The sequence below is a fragment of the Camelina sativa genome, chromosome 13 (genome assembly GCF_030686135.1).
Source record: "Camelina sativa cultivar CO46 ecotype springtype chromosome 13, ASM3068613v1".
NCBI lineage: Eukaryota > Viridiplantae > Streptophyta > Magnoliopsida > Brassicales > Brassicaceae > Camelina > Camelina sativa.
Genome location: NC_141892.1, coordinates 10666570 through 10694492, shown reverse-complemented (window position 1 = coordinate 10694492; position 27923 = coordinate 10666570). Strand labels below are relative to the sequence as shown.

Genomic DNA, 27923 nt, shown 5'->3' with positions numbered 1-27923 from the left:
ACGCAGAACATGTACCAAGGTGAGAGAGATAACGCAGAACACGTATCAAAGTGAGATAACGTAGAATACGTGTCCGAGTTCTATCCAAAAGATTGGCACAACAATCGTACATGGAAGTTGATTCATGGGTTGACTTAAGAGTCAAATTTGATAAGTACACTAAAGTGACTCATGTGCCGTGTCAAAAACTTCTGATTAATAGTACTATAGACTGCAGTAGCAATATTGGGGAGCTTTGATTTGTAATCTTATATACATACATCGCTTTAATATTATTTTCAGTTATTAGTAATTATTTATTGCTACCAAATACAAATCATAAACATACTAATAAAAATGATATCAAAAATACATTTTAATCATTTTTATACTATTATCTCGTATTTTTTTAAATTGTTTAGATATCGTAAACAATCTTCTATACGACTATAGCTGCTAAAAAAAATATATAATTTTACACCAAATCAGCAAAGCCTTATTATATGCTTCACAAAATGTGTAATTTTAGGATTTATTTTTGGTTTTTAAAAAGTGTTGTTTTGTATTTTTCATGTAAACCTGAAGTATAATATGTTCTACTAGACATAAAAAAAAAAGGTCATAGGGGTCGGTCGAAAACCGTGTTTTCCATAATCAATCACCAATAGTCGAAGATGCATGAATGTTCCATTCCATATTAATAGTGTATTATTTCTTTGGCTTTCTGTATATATACTACGTGATTCATGTGTTTAACTTTTTCTTTGTCATGTTACAGTAAAACCTCTATAAATTAATAATGTTGGGATTAAGACATTTTATTAATTTATAATAATATTAATTTATCTATAAATTAATAATTATTATTTTATAGTGTAAATTAATAATTATTAATTTATAGATATATTTTTAATTATTTATTTTTTAAAAAATTATGAATTGGAACAACTATAGCAAAATAAGATTAAACTTTCGGATGTTATAAATTTTATGGTTTAGGAATTGAACTTGTAATATTTAGAAAACACTATTTACAATAAATTACAAATATTATAGACAAATTGACTTATACACATGAGACACATAAATTCAAATCTATAAATAATAATATCAATTCTCCTATTTTAATAATCTGTCAAATTATCAAATTGTAAATGATGCATATCTAAAAATTAAAACTTTAAACTTTAATTATTTGTATGACATGTTATAAAATATTTTAGAGATATTATTATAGGTTGAAAATACAATATTACAATTGTTCTATAGAATTGAGCTTTAGGAGAAACATACACTATTATATCAGTATATATATATATATAAATTTACATAATTTTTAATTTATGATATTATTGTGACCATATTTTATAAGGAGATTTCGAAAAAATTATTATCTTATTATCTTATCGAATATTGTTAATTTTTACACTGGCCCGACTTGGGACCAGCAAAATTTATTAATTTATAGTGTGTATTAATTTATAGAGTATTAATTTATAGAGGTTTTACCGTATATAAGATTTTATCTTATCGAATTTAATAATTTATATGTTGGTATAGCCTTATATATTATACAATCATACCAAAAGATCACCAAATTGTGCTCCACTATAGAAAATATATTTTTTCAATAAGTACCTTTTTTTTTAACACCATTACATTAAGTATACCATAGGTTTTTAATACATGACATCATTTCAACTGGATAGAGTGACATGTATCCACAACTCAAATCCTCCTCAAATGTAAACAACTACAACATCACAAAGAAAATAATCAATATCAAAACAAAAGTTTCATTTTCAAGTATAAAATCGATAATCTCTGTCTTCAACATCTAGCATATCTATCATAATCATCTTTCTATCGTCCCGTGAATAAATCCAACCAAATTAAATTCTTCTTTGATCGAGACTATATATAAGTTGATATAACTCACGGGTATTCAAGATTCATGACTTTTATTTTTATTATATTATAGATAAATAATATTAGACGTAAACGTGGGTTTCGGGGTTGAATATAGTGGACATCTCTCACTGTCTCGAGATTGTCTTTCTTTGCCTATAACTTCTAACTTGTACCAGTCACTGTTTTAAGAAAGAGGTAAATTACCCATAATAACATCATTTCAACTCATACATACTGCACTTTACATAAATGTCGTAACTTTTTCTTCCGTAGTTGTTGTTTTCTAAATTTTCTTACATGAACTTTTTTGCTTTCTAAAAAATCTTTCCAAGCAAAGTCCAAAGACGAATTCTAATTTGAAAAGATTTTTCACTTCTTGATTATATGGTTTGATCTCTCGATTGACGTTGTGCCTCAAATAGACATTTAAAATACTCATAATTTTGAAAGTTTAAAAACTTTTTTACGCAATATTTCCTGTAAATAAATTATATATTTTCCAAAGTGTTTTAAAAAAAAAATTATATATTTTCCAAAACTAAAAATTCCATCCAATAATTAGGGCCCGCCCGTTCTATAAGTTTTCCAAGGGTTAAAAGAAAATTCCCACTATCTAAAGACCCAAAGCCCAAATATAATTTAAAGCCCATTATCTTCATAGACCAGAAGATACTGATATAACCAGAGTGTTTGTAACTTTATCCACGCCGTCTCCATTGATTTTTTCTCTCCGTCTCTCTTCAAAAATATAACAAAATCCGACTGACACTGACCTTTGAAACTTTCTCTCACTATCGTCGCGAAGAAGACACCATCATCGAATCGAATTCAGATCACACATTTTCACCATGGACAACTCAGCTCCAGATTCGTTATCCAGATCGGAAACCGCCGTAACCTACGATTCACCTTATCCACTCTACGCCATGGCTTTCTCATCTCTCCGCGCCGCCAACACTTCCTCAGGCCACAGAATCGCCGTCGGAAGCTTCCTCGAAGATTACAACAACCGCATCGACATCCTCTCTTTCGACTCCGATTCCATGACCGTGAAGCCTCTCCCGAATCTCTCCTTCGAGCATCCTTATCCTCCTACGAAGCTAATGTTCAGTCCTCCTTCCCTCCGTCGTCCTTCATCCGGAGATCTACTCGCTTCTTCCGGCGATTTCCTCCGTCTCTGGGAGATTAACGAAGATTCTTCCACCGTTGAGCCTATCTCTGTTCTCAACAACAGCAAAACGAGTGAGTTCTGTGCGCCGTTGACCTCTTTTGATTGGAACGATGTTGAGCCGAAACGGCTCGGGACTTGTAGTATTGATACGACTTGTACGATTTGGGATATTGAGAAGTGTGTTGTTGAGACTCAGCTCATAGCTCATGATAAAGAGGTTCATGACATTGCTTGGGGAGAAGCTAGGGTTTTCGCATCGGTCTCTGCTGATGGTTCCGTTAGGATCTTCGATTTACGCGATAAGGAACATTCTACGATCATCTACGAGAGTCCTCAGCCTGATACGCCTCTGTTAAGACTCGCTTGGAACAAGCAAGATCTTAGATACATGGCAACGATTTTGATGGATTCTAATAAGGTTGTGATACTTGATATTCGTTCGCCGACGATGCCTGTTGCGGAGCTTGAACGTCACCAGGCTAGTGTTAATGCTATAGCTTGGGCGCCGCAGAGCTGTAAGCATATTTGCTCTGGTGGTGATGATACGCAGGCTCTTATTTGGGAGCTCCCCACTGTAGCTGGACCTAATGGGATTGATCCCATGTCGGTTTATTCAGCTGGTTCGGAGATTAACCAGTTGCAGTGGTCATCTTCTCAGCCTGATTGGATTGGCATTGCTTTCGCTAACAAAATGCAGCTCCTTAGAGTTTGAGGTTCGAGTTTCCGATTCACTACATAACTGTGAAATAGACGAGTATTGGTTTAAGTCGTGCTGCATTTCCCAGTATAGATAGTCGTGTAGCTAAATTTGGTTTTAGGGATTCTTGATTGCAACACTAATTTGACACAAATAGGGTTTAGGTTGACTATTAATCACACTTTGTAGTACAAAAATATGGTGTCCAATAGATCTTGTTAGCAACAGGTTCCACTAGTCATGTATTGTCTCCTACCTAAGTTAATGTATGATATTATGAATTACTTACTGGTAACAAATAAAAATGCCGGTTAGGGTTTACCAAGGATCTGAGAATTGTTTCCGGATAACTCTCTTGTATAAGTGCAGTGCTTATACGCTTAGATTGCACAATAACATTGCATATTTATTATGTACACACATATGCAACCTACATTTGCTAATAATTACTATCCAATTCACTTGATGTGTCAGGTGCAGATGTGAAGTGATTTAGCATAGACCTGTATAATCGTCAGGTTCGTAAGATAATAGGTTTGGTGCATGCCCACGCTCGCTTCTTGCTCCGCAATGCCTCTGTATTTATTCTGATTGTAACTAAAAACTGAGTTCATTTGATGAACCAAATGCGACTATTATGATGTTATTATCTCTGTTTGTGTATAAACCCGACCAGAATATTATATTTGCGGTTTCTGGTGTTTAGATTCGGTAATTGGAGTGGTGCAATGCAACATGTCTTACTCTGTTGGACATTTTTAAGATAAAGCGGTTTTTCTAAACAAAGCTATTGTGGTTTGTTTTGTCGGAATTAAAACTATTGTTTAAGCTGTGTATTATATACATAGGTGCCAACTTCGGATGTCTCATTTTAAATTGTTACTGGTGACAAAATATGTGAAAGTCCCAATATATGTTTATGTCTTGTCTATTTTCGAACTTCTGAGAGAGGTTGATTTATGTTGTAAAATGAATTACAATGTGAGTTTGAATTAAATTTGCATATTTCAACACAAAGCTTTGAACTGAATTCCAATGGAGACTTGTTTGCATATTTGACATAAATATTGTAAAACCTCTACAACATGAGTTCTTAACTTCTTATGAATAAAATCAAAATTCTCAACAATAATAATTTTTTTTGTTTTGCACACAAAATAAAATAAAATAATGTTTTTGTTTTAAAATGAGAGAACTGACTTTAAAATTCTTTAGTTTAATAATCCCCACTAAAAAACATATGAATCCTATATTTTTAAAAGTGTATCAAGCAATAAAAGCAAATTTTACTTTTTTTTTTATCATATGTCTATCAACCATTGTCATACATAGAGGTTTTTGTTTATTCTAATAACCACAAATTGTTAGTTAATATTTTTATTTTATAAATTGAGTATATTAGAAAATAGATTTTTCTAGTGTTGGCCATGAGCATTGATTTGTGAAAGATGGATACTTATATTTTTCATTCAATATAATAAGTAAATTATAAAATCTTATGAAGTTTTTAAATTTAGAAAATATTATTATTTGACATATGTCAAGAAGTGAAATATATTTTGATATATATTGTGATCTTAATATATATATTTAATTAAAGCAATTTTTATCAGAGTTTCTAAAGGATAGATCCTCTCTTAAAATATTGATAAACAGAAAAAAAAAAAAAAAAAAAACAAGAGAGCGTTTGAGAGACGCTTCTGTTTTCAAAGATGTTTCTATGAAATAATTGACATTTGTACTGATTTATTGGTTCAATTAATAAAATAAAAATAAAAACTAATTGTATTTTTTTTTTTTTTTGAGAAAATCATGAGCTCCATTATCCTAAAAATAAAAAAAAAAATCAATGAAAGATTTGATTAAATTACAAAACTATAAAAGTTAAAAGTAGTTTCTTTTATTAATTGGATAAATCTATATATAATAACAATCCGAAAAAATGCGACTAACAGTTGTGTTTTTTCAATCGTACTTTTTGAATATTTTTCGAAAAGTCGTGATGGATCATTAAAACAGTTATTTATAAAAAGTTACAATTATTCACTGTAGAGTTGTGATTAGAACATTCGTATCTTTTGAAATCTATATATATTTGTCAGTTTGAACTGTTTTCATTTTTTTTACCATGACACAAAATCAACTAAAATTTCAATCTCAACAATTTATAAAATTTTCTAAATTACTTTCTAGCATTCATTATTTTAAAAGTCAAGAAATTACTCTAATTCTTGATTTAACAAAAAGACTTTTGGAATGGTGATGAATATAATAGCAATCCGAATAAATGCAACCAAAAGTTGTGTTTTTTCAATCATACCTTTTGGATAATTTTCCAAAAAAATCTGTAAAAAAATAAGTTGTGTGTTTTACAAAAAGTTATGATTGTTCATTATAACGGTTTTTTTATAAAGTTACAACTGTTCATTGTAGAGTCGTGTTTATTCGAATATTCATATCTTTTAAAATCTATATATATTTGTCTGTTTGAATTGTTTTCATTTTTATATCATAACACAAAATAATATAAACTTTTAATCTCAACGGTTTTTACAGCTTTCTAAATTATTCTCTAGCATTCATTCTTTTAAAACTAAAGAAATTCCTCCAATTTTGATTTAACAAAAGATTTTTGGAATGATAAATCTAATTTACAACTTTTAGTTAATTTTAAATATAAAAATTTAATGAAAATACCTCGAGTTTTTTTTCCAAGAGTTAGATGGAGTATATAGTGAGTTTTTGAATTTGAATTTTTAATATGGTCATAAAGATGTATTCTATTTAAAACCAGTTTATATAGGTTATTCGGTATAAATATAATCCAGTGCAGACACAACAGTTGCGATTTTTCGTAGTACCTTTTCGTAATTTTTTTGTTCTTATTTGTTTTTTTTAAATAAAAATTGAAACGGTTGTATTTGTTCATTGTAGAGTTGTGTCTTTTCACTATATTTTATTTATATTTTTCATCACAACTTTTGATTCTAATGTCTATTTAAATACAATCATGTCTTTTGAACTCTCTTTATATTTGTCTCTTCATTAGTAACTAACAAGTTCATTGAAGATACAGTTTCACTCACTATTAAATATTTTTTAATTATAATTATTTAATAGAAAATTATATTTACTCATTACAACCATTAGTTCAATATTCTTAGTTAAGTTCACTTTGTTATAATGATTTTTTAATTGTAGGTCTTTATCATAATTCTTCATAAAATATCTTATATATTTATTATACTTTAAACAATGTTTTTTGTAAAGTTGAGTCTATTCTACATAATATTTTTTGTTATAAGTTTTCATTTTTGATGGTTGTCTTTTTAGTAATAGTTTATGTTTATCTATTCAAACTATTCTGTTACATTTAAATAATTTTATAATGTATAATTTTATATTTTATTTTTTTTTCACTTTTTTCTAAAATATTTCCCCAGCGACATCGCGGGGGTCTAAGTCCTAGTCACATTAATAACCAATTATTATAAATTGTTTCATCAATTTACAAATTGGTTCCGCAAATCGGGCACCCCCTAGCCAATTACTTAGACATTGATTATGAAACGCATGGCATGATATTCGCCTGAGCTGAATTCTCCAAAACATATTGCACACTTTGTGTTGAAGACAACGTCCATTGAGACGTTGTCATCTTCAAATCTTAAAATTACGTTTAAAGTAAATAATAATTTGAGATAGTTGTTTATAAGTTTAGAGTGCATGTTTTTGTTAAGCTGATTTGATATTTATTGACTTGAGAAGTTTCATAATCTAAATAGATTTCAAAATTTGTTTATTGCGCAAAAGAGCTTATCAAATAATTAAAACTAAAACAATAGTAATTGCAACTATATACTATTAATCTTAATTTTTTTTATGTCTTTACATTAACTAATCTAAATAACAAAATCATTATATCTTTAAAATAGTTGTATTAATATTTTTCATTATGTTTGCTCAAAACCGTCTTACCATTTGCTCAAGATTTTCTTAATTAATTGCATAAATATTATTCTTCGATAATGTCGAACGTAAAAATCTTAGTGCAGGGGTGGATCCACCATATTCAAGGGTGGTGCATGTGCACCATATAAAATTATAAATCATTTAATTTATATGTAAATTCTTAAAGTTAAATTGGCTTAATGGTAAGAATGCACCATATTAAAAATGAGGTCATGGGTTCGACGCCCTCTATGTTCCAATTTTATAGTTTTTTGCACCTGGTGACAAGTTTGGCTAGATCTGCCACTGTCTTAGTATATGCCATATAGATGCTTCTTCTTCTTCTTAAAATCAAGATTCTAAAACTTGGTTGGATATTTCAAACTATTTTAGATGTATATCTGAACCATATCAGGCCGAACAAATGTATTTTAGTATTGTAATTCAATTTTTTGGTCTGGTTTGATACAGTCAATCGATTATATTTCAAACTTTGCTTTTGTTTTCAAAAGTAATTCAAAATTATACAGTTTCAGTAGTAAAAAAAAATGTTTCAGTTAATTCTAAAATAGAGTAAAATGTAATGTTGGGATCTCATAGTCAAAGAAGAAGTCCCTTGTTGGGGAATTTTGGGTACTAAGAGATGAAAAAAGTGAGGTTGCATCACAGTTTAAGAGCTTTCCCTTCGATATCATCAAAGGAGGAGGCTAATTTTCTTTGTGTGATTTTTTCGGAAGTATCTTTTTGGTATAGGCCTGATTTCACATAGGTGCTAATGGTAGTAATTGTACATCTGATCAGTCGAGAATAGTTTTCTCTCGACTTTGTAATGTTGGTCTTTTTGACTTGATGAATATATAACAACAGATGAAAAAAAGTGTTAACTCTAAAGCGGATTGGTAAGTTCATGTACACCCACATTTTATATTTTAGGTTTGAATTGTGACAACGGTTGGGGTGGACAAATCCATAAGTGATTTAGTTCGTTTAGCGCTCCGACCGCTTTTCTTAGAGGGCTCCACATCTATTTCCGGCCCGTGATTTCATCCATATCCGATAGTCGATTTGCTATGATTGGGGAGCTTTAAAGATTTGTTTACCGTCCTTACAAATCGCCACTTGATCTTTCCATGTGTTTTATTTTTACTCGCACAATTCTGACAATCACTTTCTAGAAGATCACTCATCCTGAAACTACTCCAGCATAAGCATGCTTAACTCTAGAGTTTTCTCAGGACCCTTAACCGGAAAGATAATTGTACTTTAATGACATAGGTGGCCAATCAATTGTTTTAAACCTCTCCGCAAACCAGGTGTTATAATCCGCTCCAAAAATAGGACAGACAACGAATCGTAGTTGACCAACACAATTTATATATAAAAAAAATGGTATGGAGTTGGTCTGCGACGATTAGTTTTCTATTTTCTTTAAACTATAGCACTGCATGCTGTAGTTAATGAATGATAAATAAGAAACCGTATAATTCCGTATTATTAATTAAAAAAAATAATAATAATAATAATAAGAAAACGATGCGTAGTTGGACTCCGAATTTGCAATTGTAGTTTTCCTGTAATCCAAACGGCGCACTGTTTTTAAAATTCACAGCAGAGACAAAAAAAAAAAAAAAAAAAAAGACGAGCCAAGATTTGTATCTTCGTCGTCTCCGATGCTCAGCTCCATCACCGACGACAAGCCCGTCGCTTCAACTTGGCTCACCCGTCTCCGTTTAAACAGAGGACTAACCACCACGGACGATGACGATGCTTCCGGTAATCCACTTACACTCGACGACTTCCTCCGCCGCAACCACCACACCGAAATCACCGGCACTAGTTCCGCCTTCGATTCACCTCCATCTGCTCCAATTCGTTCAGATCCAGAATTAGCTGAGAGTCCATCTGAAGAGCCAAATCCCGGAGAATGGTACGGAGTGATGACCGATGTTCTCTCCGAGCTATTCAATTTCGACGGCGGCGGCGGCGCTTCTAAATCCTCCACGATTCAAGGGAAGAAGAAGAAGAAGCTACCTCGGAAACAATCAAACCCTAGGCATTGCTCTTTAGATACTCCAGAAGAAGACGTTGTTGTTCCTTTAGCAAATCATCAGAAGATCACAGACGCGAATTGCGTCCCTAGCGTTCGTGAATTCGCGACTTCGTCATACAACAAGAAACCTCCGGCGAAAGAGATTAGAGAAAGGAGAAGAAGCGTTGTGGCGGAGGAGGAAGGTGAGGGAGTGGAAGAGGAAGAAGAAGAGAAAGGAGAGAAGGATTTAGTTGGGTTCTCGAGGAGTGAAGTGACGGTGATTGATACGAGCTTTAAGGTTTGGAAATCTGAGAAACTTGTGTTCCGGAGGAGGAATGTTTGGAAAGTGAGGGACAAGAAAGGTAAATCAAAAGTTGTTTCCAAGACTAAGAAGATGATGATGATGAAGAAGAAGAAGAATATGATGAAGAAGAAAAAGAGGAAATGTGATGATGATGATGGTGAGATTGCTAAGAAAAGCAAGAATATAAAGAGTTCATCATCAGTTCCAGACAATGTGAGTGATTCCAATGGCTTTGAGACTGTATTAGATTAGGTCTCTGTAGTGTACATAGATTCAGAAGCCAAGTAGCTAGCTAAATCTGGTATTTGTTGCTTGTTAGTTACTTATAACATGATATGCCTCCTAATCATTGCAGCATCTGCGCCATAGCGTCGAGGAGATATATGATGAACCAGAAAGCAGTAATGCCAGCCGACGGCAAGTTCATATTAGCTGTATTTTGCTTTTAATCTGTGGCTCCTACTGTATATTAATGGCATCTCTTCTTTTCTTAACCAGGTTGCCCTCTAAGCCTAGAAAAGAAGGTTCTTTCAGTTTACATACAAGCAAGAAGAATAGTGAAGCAGAGGCTCGAGGTTATCCGTCTTTGGCTTAACAGAGCTAGTAAACCAAACCAAGTTTTCTCATTTATGTATATGATGATAACTGTTGTATGATTATTATGTAACATTCGTGTTTATGAAAAATTTGTACTGCTTTTATCTGATTTAAAGAGAATTAAGATCTTATTTCAGATTCAAATTCTTTTTACTGCAAAAGTATACAAAGAGTGGTTGGCCTTATTTTTTTTTTTATGTACACTGACTTTCACAATCTGTGTTTCATTGTTTTCTCAAGAACCCTAAACTCCAACACAGGCAACTGTAAGGAGAAAAGAGCTGATCGGGTATCGCAGACGCAGTCTACTCTGCGAAAGAGTGTTCATTCAATTGCTCTGTTGGTAGCGGCTCAACCTTTTCGGCCTTCCCGTCTTTCTTTGGGATAATCAGACCGTACCCTCCTTCTTTTCTCTTGTACACTATGTTGATCTCACCTGCCAACCAAAACAATATCGAAATGTAAGTATTACTATCGATCTTCATCCGCGCATTTTCTCCTTTGCAGTTTAAGCAATCGAGCAGAATAAATAAAAATATGTCACATGCATACCAGTTTCTTCGTTTTGGAAGCCATAGAAGTCATGAGCGACTAGCTCCAGCTGCTCAACTGCCTCAGAGACAGTCAATGGTGGCATCTCAAAAGTCTTGGTACGGACAATCTATAGAAAACCACAGGAAAAGTTAAAACATCATCATCCTAAGATCAGCAAACACCAATGATAAGGTAAGCCTGGACCAACCTCCTTGATCAAATCATCCTCTTCTTCTCCTACGCTCGAGTCAGTACTGTCCTCAGCATCATCCACAACCGGCTCAATCACTGGTTCTCTTACCTTCAATCTGTTGAAACCTTTCATGTGCCTCCCATGGTCAGAGTCCTTTTCCTTGATCTTCCTCAGCTTCCTCTGTATTATCGTTGATACCAAGTCGATACAAGCGTACACCGTCTCAGCATCTTCCTCAGCACGCACAACACCATGCTTCTTTGTAAACAGTGTCACCTTTAAGTATCATAACGACTATGTGTCAGCTCCTACTATAACAGTTTACGGATTTGGACAGACATATATACACATAGTTGCCTCATCATCAAAACACCTTGCGTGAAAGAAATGAATTTCAACTTATCAAGACTCAACAAATCGATTAGAATGACATGTCTTACCTCGCATCTACGGATCCTAGGTCCTTTCCCGAACTCTCCGCCTCGAACAGAGAGTCTAACATCAACTTCTCTGACGAGGTGACTATGCTTCTGAACAGATTTCCCAACTTTCTCCTCAACATGCTGCTTGATTGGCTCTGATAACTGTCACAACAATCTCACAGTTAACCAAATTGATTGAAGTCAACAAAACTTCAACTACCAAAACCAAAACGTTGAACACATAATATCTACTTGACTAAAGAGTCTCAAGAGTCACTATCTAAAGTCCAAAGTTCAAAACTGTCACAATTTCTCTTGTTAGATCTATCATAACCTAACACCAAAATCCTAACATCTCCCCCAAAGTCCAAAACTTTTCTAACAACCACTTCTCAAGAATCAAAATCCACATAAATTCAGAATCTAATCAAATTTTAAAGCTTGTAGTAAGCAGAATCCAAACCTCGAGGTTTTTGCCTTGGATGATCAACTTGACGGAAGCGAGAGGACCGTCCCACGACATTTTCACAGCTAATGAGCTTTTACAGGAACTGGGTTTTACTTGTTTCCGATCATCGCAACCCATATGGCCGAGGAATTCTGAACGGAGCTTTTTCGAATCAGTCCGGCTTGAGCCCACCATTGAGACCACATTGGAAGAAGAGGAGCACGTCGGGGTAGAGATGGGGACGGGGCAGTGGTGAAACTTAGTTTGAGAGAAACCTAAGAGTGTCGCCATTTTGAGAGTGAGAGAGAGATTCACAGGACAGATCCTTTCGTGAGAGAAGTGAAAGAAGAGTGAAGTAGTGAGGAGAAAGAAGGGAAAGAGGGAAATATTTGGATAAGGTGAAAAAAATGGATAAGGATGCTGACTTATGCAAAACGACTAATTTACGAAGTGAGTCCCTTTTTATTTTCATGTACATAAATTATTTCCTTCTATTTTCAGATTTATGGAAACTTGGAGAAATTAACAAACATAATATAATAATAAAATTTAGCGGTTTTGAATTTTGATTAAATTGATAAAATTCGATAAATCATAATGTAAAATATTATAGAAACTCTTGTGTAAATTGCGCAAATGTAAAAAATTTCTAAATTTTGCAATCCAGCATAATAAATCTAAGATATTATAAGTTTTGTGATAAAATAATGAAATAAGACTCACATTTGTATTTGATTAACTGTCTTGCATGACAAAAATATCATTTGTTTGTGAATAATGGAAACAACTAACAAATGACATACATCAAATCTACAACTCACTAATTTGGATTATAGCGGAGAAATTAGGTTGACCTCTAGTCATATCAAATAGAGAATACTCTAACGTTTACATACTAGGTTTTACCCCGTAGTACACCACAGATCTATTATTTTGTTAATATGATATTGCAATAGTTTAGAGGTGTTTGTAGTCGATGGTGAATTGCATCTATATATATATTGTTAACGGTTGTAGGTCTGGTTTTGTAGAAACTCTTGATTTGCAAGTTGAGAATATACATTTTATGATTTGGTTAGTTACGATTTAGGAATGAATGATTGGCATATTCTTATTATGATTCTCAATTAATATTATTGGATTAATAGTGTACATTTAAATCTAACTAGATATTCACCCGCGGTACACCGCAAGATTATAGTTTTGTTTAGGAATGCATAATATAATTTATTTATTATATTACCTATATATCACTAATATGTTTTATATTTTTTAAATGTACTATAGTTTTACATAAATATATTATATGTATTGTATAATTCTCGTTGTGTATATTTATTGCTTTATTATATAGTTAAAATTTTAAAATATCTTTATTGTTCATATAATTTTTAGTCAACAAATATATTGTGTTGGTGATTTTGTATTTTTATTTACAATGTATGGATAATAATATTTTTAATTATATTATTTTTTATAATTATATGAGTATACTATAATAGGTTTAAAAAATATTATTGTTTTTTTTTTGTCTCTGATTGTTATCCCCATGATTCTTTAACGTTCTAAACAGAAAGAATATATTAATTTACATTTTACATTTAGAACTGAAATGGGCTTGGGCTTAGTATGATAAAGTAATATCATCGAATCCAAAATATATATTTCAAAAAATTAATACCAATGGCATACTTGTAAATAGGTTTGAACTTCATGATTTATTTTATAAATGTCTCCAAAATATATATATAGATACGATCTTACCAAATATGTAATCGTTTATTAAACGCAAATTAGATTTTTCCTAAAATGTATTCATCTTGAATTAGTTGCTATATTAAGAAGATGTGATTACATAATTTGTGTTATCAATTATTTTTGTCAAACTCGGCCCTAGAAATTTGGCATGCAAATTAGATATTTCCTAAGATACAATCGGCATTAATTGGCAATAATTAGCATTAATTGGATGTAAATAAGTACGCTATATATTAAAAACGGGCCCAAAATATTCGGCAATCTTAAGGAGGATCCGGATAATTGAATCGGTTATAATTTTAGTTAAAAACTCTACCCAAAATTGGCAAAAAGTGATGGCACCCTATTGTACTCCAAAAATGTATTTCGAGCTCTATATGTGGATATATTTGTTTGATTACAAATATAGTAAGACAATTTTTAAAATATATATTTGTTTATAAGAATTCAAATCACATCATATGCTAAAAAAATATAAAATTTTATTAACTTTATGTATTAAATAGTAATTAAAATAATGAAATATAAGATGAAATAAAGTGAAAGGAGAATTATATTTTAATCTAACATATTGATTTAAATTAGGTAGATAGATTTTAGGAAATTAATATTATCAAATAAGGAAATAATTGTGTTTGGTTGTAAGAATTGTAGAGAATTTAGTTGAGACTTGTTTGGATACAAAGATAAGAGAGGATGACACAAAAATGTACTTCAAAAATGTTAAGATAGATTTTAAGAAATCCAAAATGAGAAATAGGCAAAAATATATTTTCCAAAAACCTTTAAATCTTAAATATACAAGCTCCTAAATAAATGTTATGTATGTGAAATTCAATAAAAATGTAAAACAAACCTATAATCGCAAATAAAAGTTAACCAAATTTACCAGTAAACACATATGCAAGCAATTCAGACAACTATTGTAAATCTCAACTCATGCAAGTTTGAACGAAAATGTCACGCTATTTGGATATATACTCGAATTTTTATTTTTTTCATGAACCTTAAGTGAAATATAATTTTAATTGCATATATAAATGTATATAATTTCTAGTCATTATATGTCAGTAATTGTCAAATGTTATATCATTCTTACTACACTATTTTCCTTCTCATTATTGATTCTAATTTTAAAAAATTATATTATCACTTCTGAGGTTTTAAAAAAAAAAAATATTACAGTTGAATAATAGCACATTCATATGTAACTTCAATTTCTATATAATCATATGTTCAAAATATATTATAATTTTTGTGTTATAAAGTATATTATTTACAGTATTAGAGATTTAAGTAATGCGACATTTTACAACAAATTAATAACTATCTACTATATCTTTATCTAGTGTGTAGTGTGCTTCCGAAATTTTGCAAGCTTAGACAACAAAGGCATGTCTTTTAAAACATTTTTTAACAGTTTGAAGTATCGTGTATTTTTGAAAATAATATGTTAGTCTAATATTTTTAGACACGTACGTAGTTGCACTATAAAATAAAGACCATAAAAAAAAAAGGGATTTGTATTCAATACATTCTCATACATCGCAAAATATCATTTGTTTGTAAATAATAAAATACAAATAACATTCGTCAAACTAATGAGTTTGGGCTCGGTTAAGTTTACTTCTTGTCTTATTATTGGAAAATACACTAAAAATAGATTTGACAATCCTAAAAAATAAATAAACAAGAAAGCTTTATTTCTTCCAAAGATCTGTAAATCTCAAACAATAGAAACACATAAAATAAAGATAATATTAGTAAAAAATAACTGATGCCAATTTGAGCAAGTATGCAGCAAGTTATGACAAGTATCTCCAATTTTAATTGATGCTAATTTGAACAAAGATAGCATATCATTTATTATGAAGCCTTAAGTGACATAGAATTTCCATCCACATACGTGTTTGGTTTTCAATCATTATCTGTCATTAATTGTCAAATGTTACATCATTGTTACTATATGACTTATACATAAAAGTCCTCAGAAACTTCGATAATACTTCTGCTTTCCTTTACATTTTTTTTTTTTTGTCAACTGATTTTATATATTGATATTGAAAGGATACAATTTACTATATCTACTCCATTCACTTGAGAAAAGTCAAACCAAAAAAACCTAAAAAGCATGAACATACTCGGCCACTTCCTACCTACCCTGATCAACCATTTAACAGGGACTTTACAAAAAGAATCACTACTTTTAAAAACCATTGATCAAAGCACAGACCAACTCAAGCAGAGGAAACACTCTCATCTCTGAAAAGCTCTTCAAGCCAACTTGGGTAACTGGTCGTTACATAAGAACGAAGCCTTCCTTGCCTTAAAACACTTTGTGCAATGAGAAAGGCTCCTCTATTTGCTGTCACACATTCGAAAACCACCAACCAATCCAACAAAAGAAACAATGATCCCAACATTTCTGTTGTTTGAAACCTAAAAGAAGGCCACGCTTGCGGCCTGTTAATAATTCCAACCAACAAAATGTCATCCACTGCAAACTCCACCTTGTTTACCTTGAGACTAAACATACTCTCAACTGCCCAAACCAAACTGATTACTTGGGCTTTCATCCTGCTTTTAATATTAGGGAAAGAACTTCTACTGTGCAAGAGCACCTTTCCTTTCTCATCTCTCAAAACCCAAGCAGCTCCAACTAACAATTGTTCTATTGACCAAACCACTCCTAAGTTGCATTTGACCCAATCCTTTTGAGGCGGTTTCCAGGATATTACAGGAGAAACTACTTGGTTTCGATCACTAGAATTATGACCCTCCATTAGCCTTGTCCTTTCTCCTTCAACCACTTGAGCTGCACTCCAATCCTCAACATCTTTTCTGACTTTCTCCACAGTCTCCAAAGGAGAAAATCTTTTTCCTTCAAAAAAGAACATATTCCTGTTTTTCCAGATTCTCCAGATAAGCCAAGGAAAACTTCTCCTTATTTCTAGCGGCCAATTTCTATTATCTCTATTTATCAAGTAGTGATAGATATTGGAAAAAACAGAACCATGAACAAAACCTCCCTCTGGTTCAGGATAGTCGGAGATAGCCCAAATTTGTCTAGAAAGAGAGCAACCAAAGAGCACATGTTGAATAGATTCTCCTTCTAGACCGCAAGTTTGGCACCGATTATCCACCTTCATACCTCTACAAGATAGTAAATCCATAACTGGGATCGCACCACTAAGAATTTTCCAGAGGAAAACCTTGATTTTGGGTTCCGTTTTGAGTTTCCACACCTGTATCTTGAGCTCATTTAAAGACGGTTGTAATGAAGCTTCTGCTAAAACTGACCCCAAGTTGATCTGCGAAGCTAACCAATAACCAGACTTCACTGAGTAAGCCCCACTCTTGTTATGTTTCCAAATCCAGAAATCTTCACTTGACACTACAGGTTTGTGTTCTTTTATCAGCTCCACATCCCCCGGATAAAACTGGTCCTCAAGTTTGTCAATGTCCCACTCCTTCCTGTTCGGTACAATGAGATCACACACCAACAAGTCGATGTTAATTATAGGGTTCTTTATCCAGGGCGCTCTCATTCCATTATCCTCTAACCAAGGGTCCATCCAAACTCTAATACTTTTTCCATTTCCAACTCGCTTAACTAGACCTTGAGTTAAAAGATCTCTGCCATGGAGAATACTTCTCCAACCATAGGAAGGTCTTGGACCCAGCACAGCTTGCAGAAACTCTGAATCCGGAAAGTATCTACTTTTGATGACTCTGGAGAAAAGACAGTTGGGGAATTGAATTAACCTCCACGCTTGTTTGGCTAACAACGCCTGGTTGAAAAGACCTATATCTCTAAAACCCAACCCCCCTAAAGCTTTCGGTAGACACAATTTCTCCCAACTCACCCAATGGATCTTCCTCAAATGCTCAGCTGAACTCCACCAAAAATCAGACATAGCACTTGCTAAATTGCTACAGGTGGTTTTGGGGAGTTTAAAACATGACATCGCAAAAACAGGCATTGCCATTGCCACTGTTTTTATCATGATCTCCTTCCCGCCTTGAGAAAGCGATCTAGAGAACCAAACTGAAGTTTTGCTCTTGAGTTTGTCTTTGATATAATCCAACATCACCACCTTCGATCCACTAAAGCATTCTAGAAGACCTAAGTACACCCCCGCTCCACCTTCATGCTCAATCTCCAAGGTTGCCTTGACCTCAAGCTTGTTCGAACCTAAAACCTTGGTCCCAAAAGAGATGGAAGACTTATTAAGATTGATAGTCTGACCTGTAGCCTTTCCATACCCTTTCAGTATATTGTACAACACCAAGGCCTGATCCTTATTTGCCTTGCAGATGAATAGACTGTCATCAGCAAACAAAAGATGATGAATACTTGGACCCTGCTCTGAGAACTGCATCCCATCAATAAGACCCAAATGTTGTGCTTTGTTCAACAAATGCGTAAGGCCTTCAGTACACAACACAAAAAGAAATGGGGAAAGCGGATCTCCTTGACGCAATCCTCTTTGTGGAATGATCATCCCAAAAGGTTTATCATTTATCAAAACTGAGAAAGTCACCGAACAAACACACATCATCATCCAATCGATCCAAGTCTGGTGAAAACCTACAGCCTTGAGAAGAGTTCTGAGGTAACTCCATTCGACTCGATCGTAAGCTTTGGACATTTCAGTTTTCACTGCCATGAACTCACCCGAAAACTTATCCTTTGTGCGCAGACTATGGACCACTTCATGTGCTACCAGGATATTATCTGAAATTAACCTCCCAGGTACAAACGCAGTTTGAGTCTCTGAGACAATCTGATCCAACATTGGCTTCAATCTCTGAACCAAAACCTTCGACACTATCTTATACAAGACTGAGCACAAACTGATCGGTCTTAAATCTGACATCTCTTCAGGATGCATAATCTTCGGCAGGAGACATAAATGAGTGTAGTTCCACTCTACTGGCATCACCCCTGTTCGAAAGACATTTTGCACCTCTAGTATCACTTGTTTCCCCACAATGCTCCAATAATGTTGGAAGAAGATACCCGACATCCCATCATGACCTGGGGAACTGCCTGGTTTGATAGAGAAAACAGCTTCTCTAATCTCTTCCGAAGACACTTCTCTAATTAACCTGTCATTCATGTGATCAGAGATTTTGGGTGGGAAATCCTCAAACCATTGATTGAAGCTAGTAGGATTAGAGGACTTAAACAAGTCATTGAAGTATGTCGTCGCAACTTCACCTTTTGCACCTTCAGAAAACTGCTCTATACCATTAAGATCCACCAGCTTTTCAATGCGTTTTTTGCCTCTATTGTTCTTGACAGAATTCTGAAAAAACTTGGTATTCTTGTCTCCACAATGCATCCACTTTTCTCTACTTCTCTGACTCCAATAAACTTCCTCATCCCAATACGCTTTGGCTAAGTCTTTTTTTAGAGTGAAAATTTGCTGGAACCTAGGTTTCAAAGACGTCTGTTCCTGTTCTAGAGCTCTTTCTATCACCTGAATGTTGTCTTTAGCATTCATATTATTCTCACGTTTCCAACCACTAAGAGCCCTTCTACACAATCTTATGCGATCAGACACCATCAGTTTGTCCCCCCTTTCATCAGAACTCCATGCCTGTAGAATTGTTTCCTCAATCCTTGGCTTATGCAGAAATCTTTTATCAAACCTGAATTGACCTCTGTAAGAATCCATAGAAGCCATCAAGTTGACTAGAACTGGTCTGTGATCAGAGCCTCTCATTTCCAGGAAATGCTGATTGGTCGCAGGAAACTTTTTAAACCACTCTTTGTTACCAAAAGCTCTATCCAACCTACTCTGAATCCACAAGTCATATCTCCTCCCAGCCCATGTAAACCTATTACCCGAACTGGACAACTCCCTCATCCCACAAGCTTCTTGCATTTCTTTAAAAGGTTTGAAGTACGATTCACATCTTTTTGGCCCTCCATCACCATTGTGTAAAATATCATTGAAGTCCCCAACCATACACCAATTGTCTCGTCTTCCCACTCCAAACCTACTCAACCTTTCCCACACAACCTTTCTTTTCTTAAAATCTGGATCGCCATAAACACAAGACAGAAAAAAGTTTACGGCCCCAAACTGAACATTAAGATCCACCAGATTCTTATCCGCAAACACTATATCTACCTTAACACTTGCCTTCCAAAAAACCGCCAGACCCCCACATTTACCAACTGGATCCACTGAATAAACCTTATCATACCCCAAAACACATTGAAGATCTACTACTAAATCCCTACTATTCATCGTTTCCATCAGAAAAAGCATCTCAGGAAAATGTTTTTTACGCATTTCCTTGAGACGGGGAAAAGCCAAGTCTTGAGACCGTCCCAAGCCTTGACAATTCCAACTAATGATGCTCATTACGCGTTGGGCAATCCCTCCTTTGGGATTACCTCTAAGGGATTTAGTTTTGTGGATTTTGCAGCGCTTGATCCCTCATCAACTGCTTTTCTTTTGTCTTTCACACCAATCGAAAGTCCAATCTTTATATTCTGAAAACCTTCGACCCCCAATACCTCCTTCGGTTTGGCTTTCCTCTGACTCTTCGTTGGTCTCTTTCTTCCCTTAGCTTTTGGAGGTTTAATCCCGGAAGGACCAGCTTCAGAGAAGCCAATCCTAAAAACCGTCGGATTATCCTGAAAAGGCTGCGAGAGAGCAAGAAAATTTGTAGAATCCTGCCAGGAAGAAGGTAGTGAGACCTCCATTCTCCCCGAAGATTCTGGCAAACTGGCTGATGCGTCCATCATCGAGTTTTTAAACCTCTTGTCTCCTTCAGATTTTTCTAGAGCAATCCGTTCCTCCTCATAATTAAAAACCATTCCTTTATCTTTGTTAAGATCCAAATGCACTAGAGGTATCGGTTCTAGCCTTAAAATAGATTTCTTAAGGAGAGGATCTTTTTCAACCTCACCAACAGATTTCTTCACCTTATCCTTTCTTAACAACAGCTCAGATTCATCAGAGATCATCAGATATTGTATTTTAATTAAATTTACATATATTCGATTTTTAATTAAATTTCTTCTTATTCTATTACTTTTGAGGCTTTGACGTCCTTCAAATACTCTTTAATATTGTAAATAAATAATATCACATTGATAAGTAATTTTAATTTCTATATAACTGCATCTTTAGAAATTATAGTTTATATATTATATAGAGTGAATTGTTGAAATAGTTAAGATTTGAGCAATATAATCTTTTTTAAAAAAATGATTGTCTATCTATATACTTATAGAACATAGATGATTTTATAATATACAATTATACATCGGCACTATACTACTTCAGCTAAGGATTTGTTTATTTATTGATTGAGGGATTCACAACACTTGCTCCGTAAGAACTAAGAAGGCACATCCTAAAGTTTCGAGATTTTCTCCAATTGTGGTTTCGGAGTTCTTCTTCTCATTAATATTCTGTTTTTGCACCAAGCTTGTTTACCCAAATAATAGTTGTCATTAAAAACGATTTTGATCTTTTCTCTTGCAACATTTGTTTTGAAGCAAAATAAACCAGAAGTTTATGCAAAAAAAGAATTATTGTAAGCTTGTAAAAGTTTTGAAGCTTATTAATACCAACTAGCTTAGCTTTTTCAAAAAATCAATTGACAAGTCATTAGCCACATGATTATATACAAATATCTTTAAAGTGGCCTAATTAAAATGAAGAAAAATATCCTACACACTACACAGACTGTAAAGAACGAAAAAGAAATTAAAAATATCAAAGTTGGCCACACAAAAAAAGGAGAGGACGAAAATATCATTGCAGACAAAAAAAATATCTGCTTGAAAAAAAGGATATCGCATGTTTAGTGTAAGTTAGGCCAAAATATCTTTAGATTTTTATTCCTTAAACCGAAAGTCATTAGCTCCACTACTACACACTGGCGCGTAGAGATTTATGTCATCTAACCAAATCCAACATTTTTGTTTTTTCTTATACCTGTGACTTGTGAGAAAAAAAAAAAACCCATATACGCTGCTGATATAGTAGAAGTCAATTGTGGTTATCTGCCTGTCTGAATATCATAGGTTCGATCGAGTTAAAGTAGTTTTTAAAATTTTTGTCTCAAGATCATCATGTGCATATATAATAGTAGATTTTTATTCCTTAAACCAAAAGTCATTAGCTCCACTACTATACACTGGCGCGTAGAGATTTATGTCATCCAACCAAATCGAACATTTTCTTTTTTCTTATACCTCTGACTTGTGAGAAGAAAAAAATAAACCATATATGCTGCTGATATAGTAGAAGTCAAGTGTGGTTATCTGCCTGTCTGAATATCATAGGTTTGAGTTAAAGTAGTTTTTAAGTTTTTGTCTCAAGATCATCATGTGCGTATGTAGTTTATAAATTCAGTTTCACCCCACATTTTGTCTTTGTGATTATTAAACTAAAAGTATTTTCAAAATAGTTGTAGTTTGTCAAAGAAGTAAAGTATTGATAATAGAATCAAAAGCCGGTGGTCATGAGTTCAAGTGCAGCTTTGAACTTGCGACTTCAGAAAACATTTTATACATTTTAATGACTACGAAATTTGTAAAAACGTGTTTTATCACATTTAAGGTTGATAAATAATGGGATTGTGAGTTCGAACTCATTCTCATACCTTAAATTTTCAAAAATTAAAATAAACTAAAATTAATCTTTGGTCAGTATTAAGTATTAACACACCGGCCAAAACATAATGACAATAACTTGATACTAATATATTAGAATCATTCGTAGCTCTTGGGCCCTTGGCTATATTGAGGTTGTTCTTTTGGCAAACGTTGCGGCTGCGGCAGCGGTAGATTGAAACGACGTGTCAAACAGAGTAGTAGTAATGTTAAACGATACCGTGGGCTTGAAAATTACAAATCTAAATGAGTCGCAGATGGCATCCGTTGAGTCGCGACGGTATTGGATCGATTGCTGAAAAATATTAGCGACATATCAATCTTCATCACCGTTTATCATCTGCGAAACTTCTCTTTCATCTCTGTATATTTTGCTCTCCGGTAACACTGTTTTTCTTCTTTACCTATCGCTGCCGCAACGTTTAGCAAAAGAACAGCTTTATTATAACCATTTTCTTGATTTGATTTGTTAATCGATGATCATTTTAGTGTCAGCCTGTCAGGCATTACACTAATTGTTCTTTTCTAATTAACCTAGTATTCTACTAAGTTTTGGTCAATAACAAAGAAAGTAAAAAAAAAAAAAAAAAATAGTACAAACGGACGTGAGTGGAATGACTGAGCGAGAGAGCGAGTAGAAGCTATCTGTCACACTCGCGGGCGGGTGAGGAGACAGAGAAAAAGAAGATATTTTGGTAGTCTTTCAGACAGCTACCATTAACAGTGTTAGATTACAACCAAACACGTGTCATATTCCTATCCACCGAGAACACCAAGTATAAACAAGTGTCCCTTTGTTGTTGTGTTGTGCCTTATCTCATGTCACTAAAAAATATCTAGCCGCGGAAAATAAAATAAAAAACTTCTAAAAACTCTAATCACCTTGTCCCTACGACCCTACCCTTGACCCGTCGTGTACTCGTGTGTTTGTTCTTTCATTTGATTTTTTTTTTGTCGCCTATTTTATTTAAACCATTCACGCAAACAAAACAATAAGCAACGAGGAAAAAAAACTGAAATGCTGATAAAATTTGGTAAACTATTGGTCGATAATCATTTTTAAAAAATAAATTGAATATCTAATAAAACAATTTACAAAAGTGAATGATCGGAAAAGGTGGTTCCGGATTCCGGAATACATGACGATGTTATAAAAATGACCGGAAAGATTCACTAAAACAGTTTAAATCAATAGAGCAGAGATGATATAATAAATATTAGTTTGGTCGTCCAAATTCTTTTTGTAAAATCGAAATTAAATACAGATACTAGTAGTCTAGTACTATTTCATAATAAATCTTGAATGACAATTTCAGATTTTTTTTTTTTTTTTGGTAAGATGACATTTTCAGATTTTGCAGTAATGATGATCGGTTAATTAATCTTTAACTTAATTCTGGTGTAATAAATTTGATTTTTTACCAAGAAATTAGTTTATAGAAATAATGAATAATGGTATTATTTCGTTAGAAAAAGATTTAATGTTTTCAGATAAGAAACTTTTAAATCCATGTGCCCTTGATTTCTTTCGTGAGAATTAAAAAAAAAACTAAATTATCCGTATTATATTTATAAAAATAAATAAAAAACTATTATATATAATAATCAAATTGCAAAACTATGTACCAAAACAATAAAACCATTTACTTTTTTTATTAATAGATAAACTGAATATTTAGATACTTTTTCGCCACTTGCATTAGATATTTTTTTTTATTGGGATTGATTTTTCGATTTTATCCTAAAAGTCACGAGCAAGATTTTTATAGACCAATTTGTTCACAACAAACTTGAAAATTGAAAAATAATTAAAACAAATAATTTCAAATATTTGTAATTAATTACGTAAGAGATAGCTTCGTTAAATTGATAAAAACAAGCAATTCAGTACATATTTCTTCCACATCGATAAATATGAACCACAGAGCCAAAAAAACCAAAGGCTTATAGCCACCACAGACCACACCTCTCTTATTATAAGAAGAAGAAAAAAAGGTTGTTTGCTGATGTGGCAAAACGTCAGCCAACTATACTAGATATTTTGTTTCGAATCGCTTCACCGTTAGATCATGGTCGGTTCACCACCCGCTTTAAATCTCAACCGTTAAAAGATTCGCTAGATTTTTTCTAGATATTTTCATTTTCTCCACACAGATATATTATTATTACTATAAAAGAATAATTTTTTTTTTTATATTTTTATTTTTCTTCTTCTCTCTCTCTGTCTCTTTTATTATCTCTCTCCCACTCAACAAATATTTTTGATTTGTTTTGTAACTGTTTGTTTCTTCTCTTGAGAGAACTCTGCTTTCTTCAATCGACGACGATTTAGGTTTTTTTAAGTGGAGATGAGTAGTAGCGTGGAAGTAGTTGAAGTGACGATGGAGAAAGCAGTTGAGGCTGGCGGCGGAGGAGGAAAGTTATCACGGAGGAAGATGCGGAAGAGAGACGGCGAAGGCGGAGGAGGAGGAGGAGGAGGCGATGGTTTGGTGAAGTGGGAGAGGTTTCTTCCTAAAATCGCGTTGAGAGTTCTTCTCGTCGAAGCTGATGAGTCGACTAGACAAATCATCTCTGCTCTTCTCAGGAAATGTAGTTACAGAGGTCAGTTTCTTGGTTCCTGAGGATTTTGGAATTCGATTTGAGATGTGAATCTGATTTCGTCAAATGATTTTGGAATGTTACAATTTAGGAGTCAAAATTAGAAAGTCAACGATTTTGTGTCGGTTTTTGTAATCTTTTCAAGTTTCGGACACAAACATAGATTCTTGTCTAAGAAACGAGATTGACCTAGATAGAGTGTATATAATTTGACTTGTTACAAAAATCTCGAAAGGTTTGATTTTAATGCTGTTGGTTTATTTGTGTGTATGATCTATCAGTTGCTGCTGTACCTGATGGCTTAAAGGCATGGGAGATGTTAAAAGGAAAGCCTGAGAGCGTTGATCTGATATTAACAGAGGTTGATCTACCTTCAATATCTGGATATGCTCTTCTCACACTCATCATGGAGCATGATGTTTGCAAGAACATCCCTGTTATAAGTACGTTGACATTTACAACTCTTGCCTCTTCCTTTAATAATCCATTTTTTTGTAATGATTTGGGGCTTATTGTGTTGTTTTTGTTGGTTTCAGTGATGTCGACACAGGACTCGGTGAATACTGTGTATAAGTGTATGTTGAGAGGTGCTGCGGATTATCTTGTTAAGCCGTTGAGGAGGAATGAGTTGAGAAATCTCTGGCAACATGTCTGGAGACGACAAACTGTATGTTTTCATATCCCATCTTCTTTTTAAGCTTATGTATATGTGTTCTGAGTAATCTATACAACTTAAAACCCGTTCTTATATAAGTTCTGGGAAATTTCGTTGTCTTGAAAAGATAATTGAGTTCTCAGATTTGTTTTTCTCTGTTTGTTTTGATCATCTTGACAGTCACTAGCTCCTGATTGCTTTCCAATGGATGAGAGTGTTGGGCAACAGAAACCCGAGGGTGCGTCTGCAAACAATTCAAACGGAAAGAGAGATGAGCATCTTGTAGTTGGGAATGGTGGTGATGCTCAGGTTAGTTTGCTGATTCATGTATGAATTTGGTTCTGTTCCTTGGTGTTTTGTTTCTGAACCGTTTGGTTAATCTTTGTGCTTGTATAGAGCTCGTGTACAAGACCTGAGATGGAAGGAGAGAGTGCAGATGTGGAGGTCAACGCGAGAGACTCGTTGCAGATGGAGTGCGCAAAGTCTCAGTTTAGGGAGACAGTTCTAGCGAATGAGATGCAGAGTAAGCGAGTGCTTTCATCTTTTATGCGAGCTAGCAAAAAAAGTTCCATCAGTATCATTAGTTAACCCTTTATGTTTCGGTTAATTCTACAGACTCGTCGAAAGAAGCTATTGACTTCATGGGAGCATCGTTTAGAAGAACTGGACAACGTGACAGAGAAGAAACTGTTGCAAAATACGAATCTCGGATAGAGCTTGATCTCTCTTTGAGAAGACCAAACGCTTCTTCCGAGAACCAATCTTCTGGAGACCGACCCTCTCTTCATCCTTCTAGTGCCTCAGCTTTCTCACGGTTAGTAGTCTAGTTTTCTGATTCCCTCCTTCTGTCGACTTTTCAATTGTTACTCGTTCTTTCTACTGACTATGTTGCTATGTTCTTGTTACAGGTACGTACACAGACCATTGCAGACACAATGTTCAGCCTCTCCGGTGGTTCCTGATCAAAGAAAGAACGTTACGCCAAGTCAAGATGATAATATTGTGATATTCAACCAATACAATTCATCTGAACCGCTTCCAAATGCTCCAAGAAGAAACGATGCTTGCTTTTACACTGGAGAGGACTCACCAGGTCCACCATTTAGCAATCAGATGAATTCTTGGCCTGGACAGAGCTCTTACCCAACACCAATGCCCATCAATAACATACACTTCAGGGGTCCTAACACAGCGTATGCATCTGCTATGGCTCCTACTTCAGTCTCCCCAAGCCCTAGTTCCGTTAGCCCGCATGAATACAGTTCCATGTTTCACCCCTTCAACGGTAAACCCGAGGGTTTGCTAGAGCGGGATGGTTCCATGGACTTAGATGAGAGAAGATACGTCTCTTCTGCAACCGAACATAGTGCAATAGGCAATCACATTGAGAAGAAGAACGAAGACGGATACTCGTCGTCAGTTGGGAAACTTCAGCAATCTCTTCAACGGGAAGCCGCTTTAACCAAATTCCGGATGAAGCGTAAAGATAGATGTTTTGAGAAAAAGGTCTGAACTAACTTTGATGTTTCATCACAATAACGGCTTTGCTAAGAAGAATGATACTAACTGCTTTTTGAATTACGTTACAGGTCCGTTATGAGAGCCGGAAGAAATTGGCAGAGCAACGTCCCCGAATCAAAGGGCAATTCGTTCGTCAAGTCCTCCAATCCACAGAGGCTCCTCAGTGATCAAACAAATTATTAATACAGTTAAATTTTGTATCAACTAGGGGAATTTTGTTTTCTCCGATACAGGTGCTGTTCTTTGTACACTAATTCCACGTAGATAGTGGGTGTTAGATTTGGTGACACTCTTGTGTGTACTTGCAGCTTTTGAGTTTAGGTAGGATCTACCCTTAGATTTGTAATTACTACATACGTTTGGATTGTAGTTGTGTAACTTGCTTGCAAGAAGAGTTAAATAATATGGACAAAGCTCAGCCTTACCAACTAAAGAAACCAACTAAAGAACTGAAGATACAATAGTTGATAGCCTCGTGCCTTACCAACTCTTGATTACAACACACGTC

General features: G+C 34.0%; 5 protein-coding genes across 6 annotated transcripts; 3 read left to right on the top strand and 2 right to left on the bottom strand.

The window, feature by feature from the left end:
• Nucleotides 1-2076: 2076 nt before the first annotated feature.
• On the top strand, nucleotides 2077-4544 carry LOC104736474 (protein TRANSPARENT TESTA GLABRA 1). 2 transcript variants are annotated; one of them, XM_087481880.1, is made up of 2 exons: nucleotides 2077-3774; nucleotides 4239-4544. In XM_087481880.1, the coding sequence occupies exon 1, from the start codon at nucleotides 2739-2741 to the stop codon at nucleotides 3771-3773; it is 1035 nt and encodes a 344-aa protein (XP_087338006.1). In that variant the 5' UTR covers nucleotides 2077-2738; the 3' UTR covers nucleotide 3774; nucleotides 4239-4544. The 2 variants fall into 2 exon arrangements, with proteins under 2 accessions (XP_087338006.1, XP_087338005.1); XM_087481879.1 differs by having other exon boundaries at nucleotides 2518-3774; nucleotides 4233-4544.
• A 4661-nt stretch (nucleotides 4545-9205) lies between these two features.
• LOC104736472 (uncharacterized) lies at nucleotides 9206-10775 on the top strand. Its single transcript, XM_010456465.3, has 3 exons — nucleotides 9206-10255; nucleotides 10398-10459; nucleotides 10541-10775. The coding sequence occupies exons 1-3, from the start codon at nucleotides 9380-9382 to the stop codon at nucleotides 10635-10637; spliced, it is 1035 nt and encodes a 344-aa protein (XP_010454767.1). The 5' UTR covers nucleotides 9206-9379; the 3' UTR covers nucleotides 10638-10775.
• On the bottom strand, nucleotides 10749-12688 carry LOC104736473 (ribosome-binding factor PSRP1, chloroplastic). The gene is made up of 5 exons (XM_010456466.3): nucleotides 12252-12688; nucleotides 11807-11950; nucleotides 11382-11642; nucleotides 11192-11300; nucleotides 10749-11075 (listed from the first exon to the last, which is right to left on the bottom strand). Exons 1-5 carry the CDS (start codon nucleotides 12525-12527, stop codon nucleotides 10945-10947), a joined length of 921 nt encoding a protein of 306 aa, XP_010454768.1. The 5' UTR covers nucleotides 12528-12688; the 3' UTR covers nucleotides 10749-10944.
• A 7685-nt stretch (nucleotides 12689-20373) lies between these two features.
• Nucleotides 20374-20982, bottom strand: LOC147929380 (uncharacterized). The gene has a single exon (XM_087480591.1). The coding sequence runs from the start codon at nucleotides 20980-20982 to the stop codon at nucleotides 20374-20376; it is 609 nt and encodes a 202-aa protein (XP_087336717.1).
• Nucleotides 20983-24433: 3451 nt separating this feature from the next.
• Nucleotides 24434-27852, top strand: LOC104736471 (two-component response regulator-like APRR5). Its single transcript, XM_087482801.1, has 8 exons — nucleotides 24434-25242; nucleotides 25521-25682; nucleotides 25776-25906; nucleotides 26075-26203; nucleotides 26291-26417; nucleotides 26510-26708; nucleotides 26803-27400; nucleotides 27484-27852. The coding sequence occupies exons 1-8, from the start codon at nucleotides 24990-24992 to the stop codon at nucleotides 27580-27582; spliced, it is 1698 nt and encodes a 565-aa protein (XP_087338927.1). The 5' UTR covers nucleotides 24434-24989; the 3' UTR covers nucleotides 27583-27852.
• Nucleotides 27853-27923: the final 71 nt, after the last annotated feature.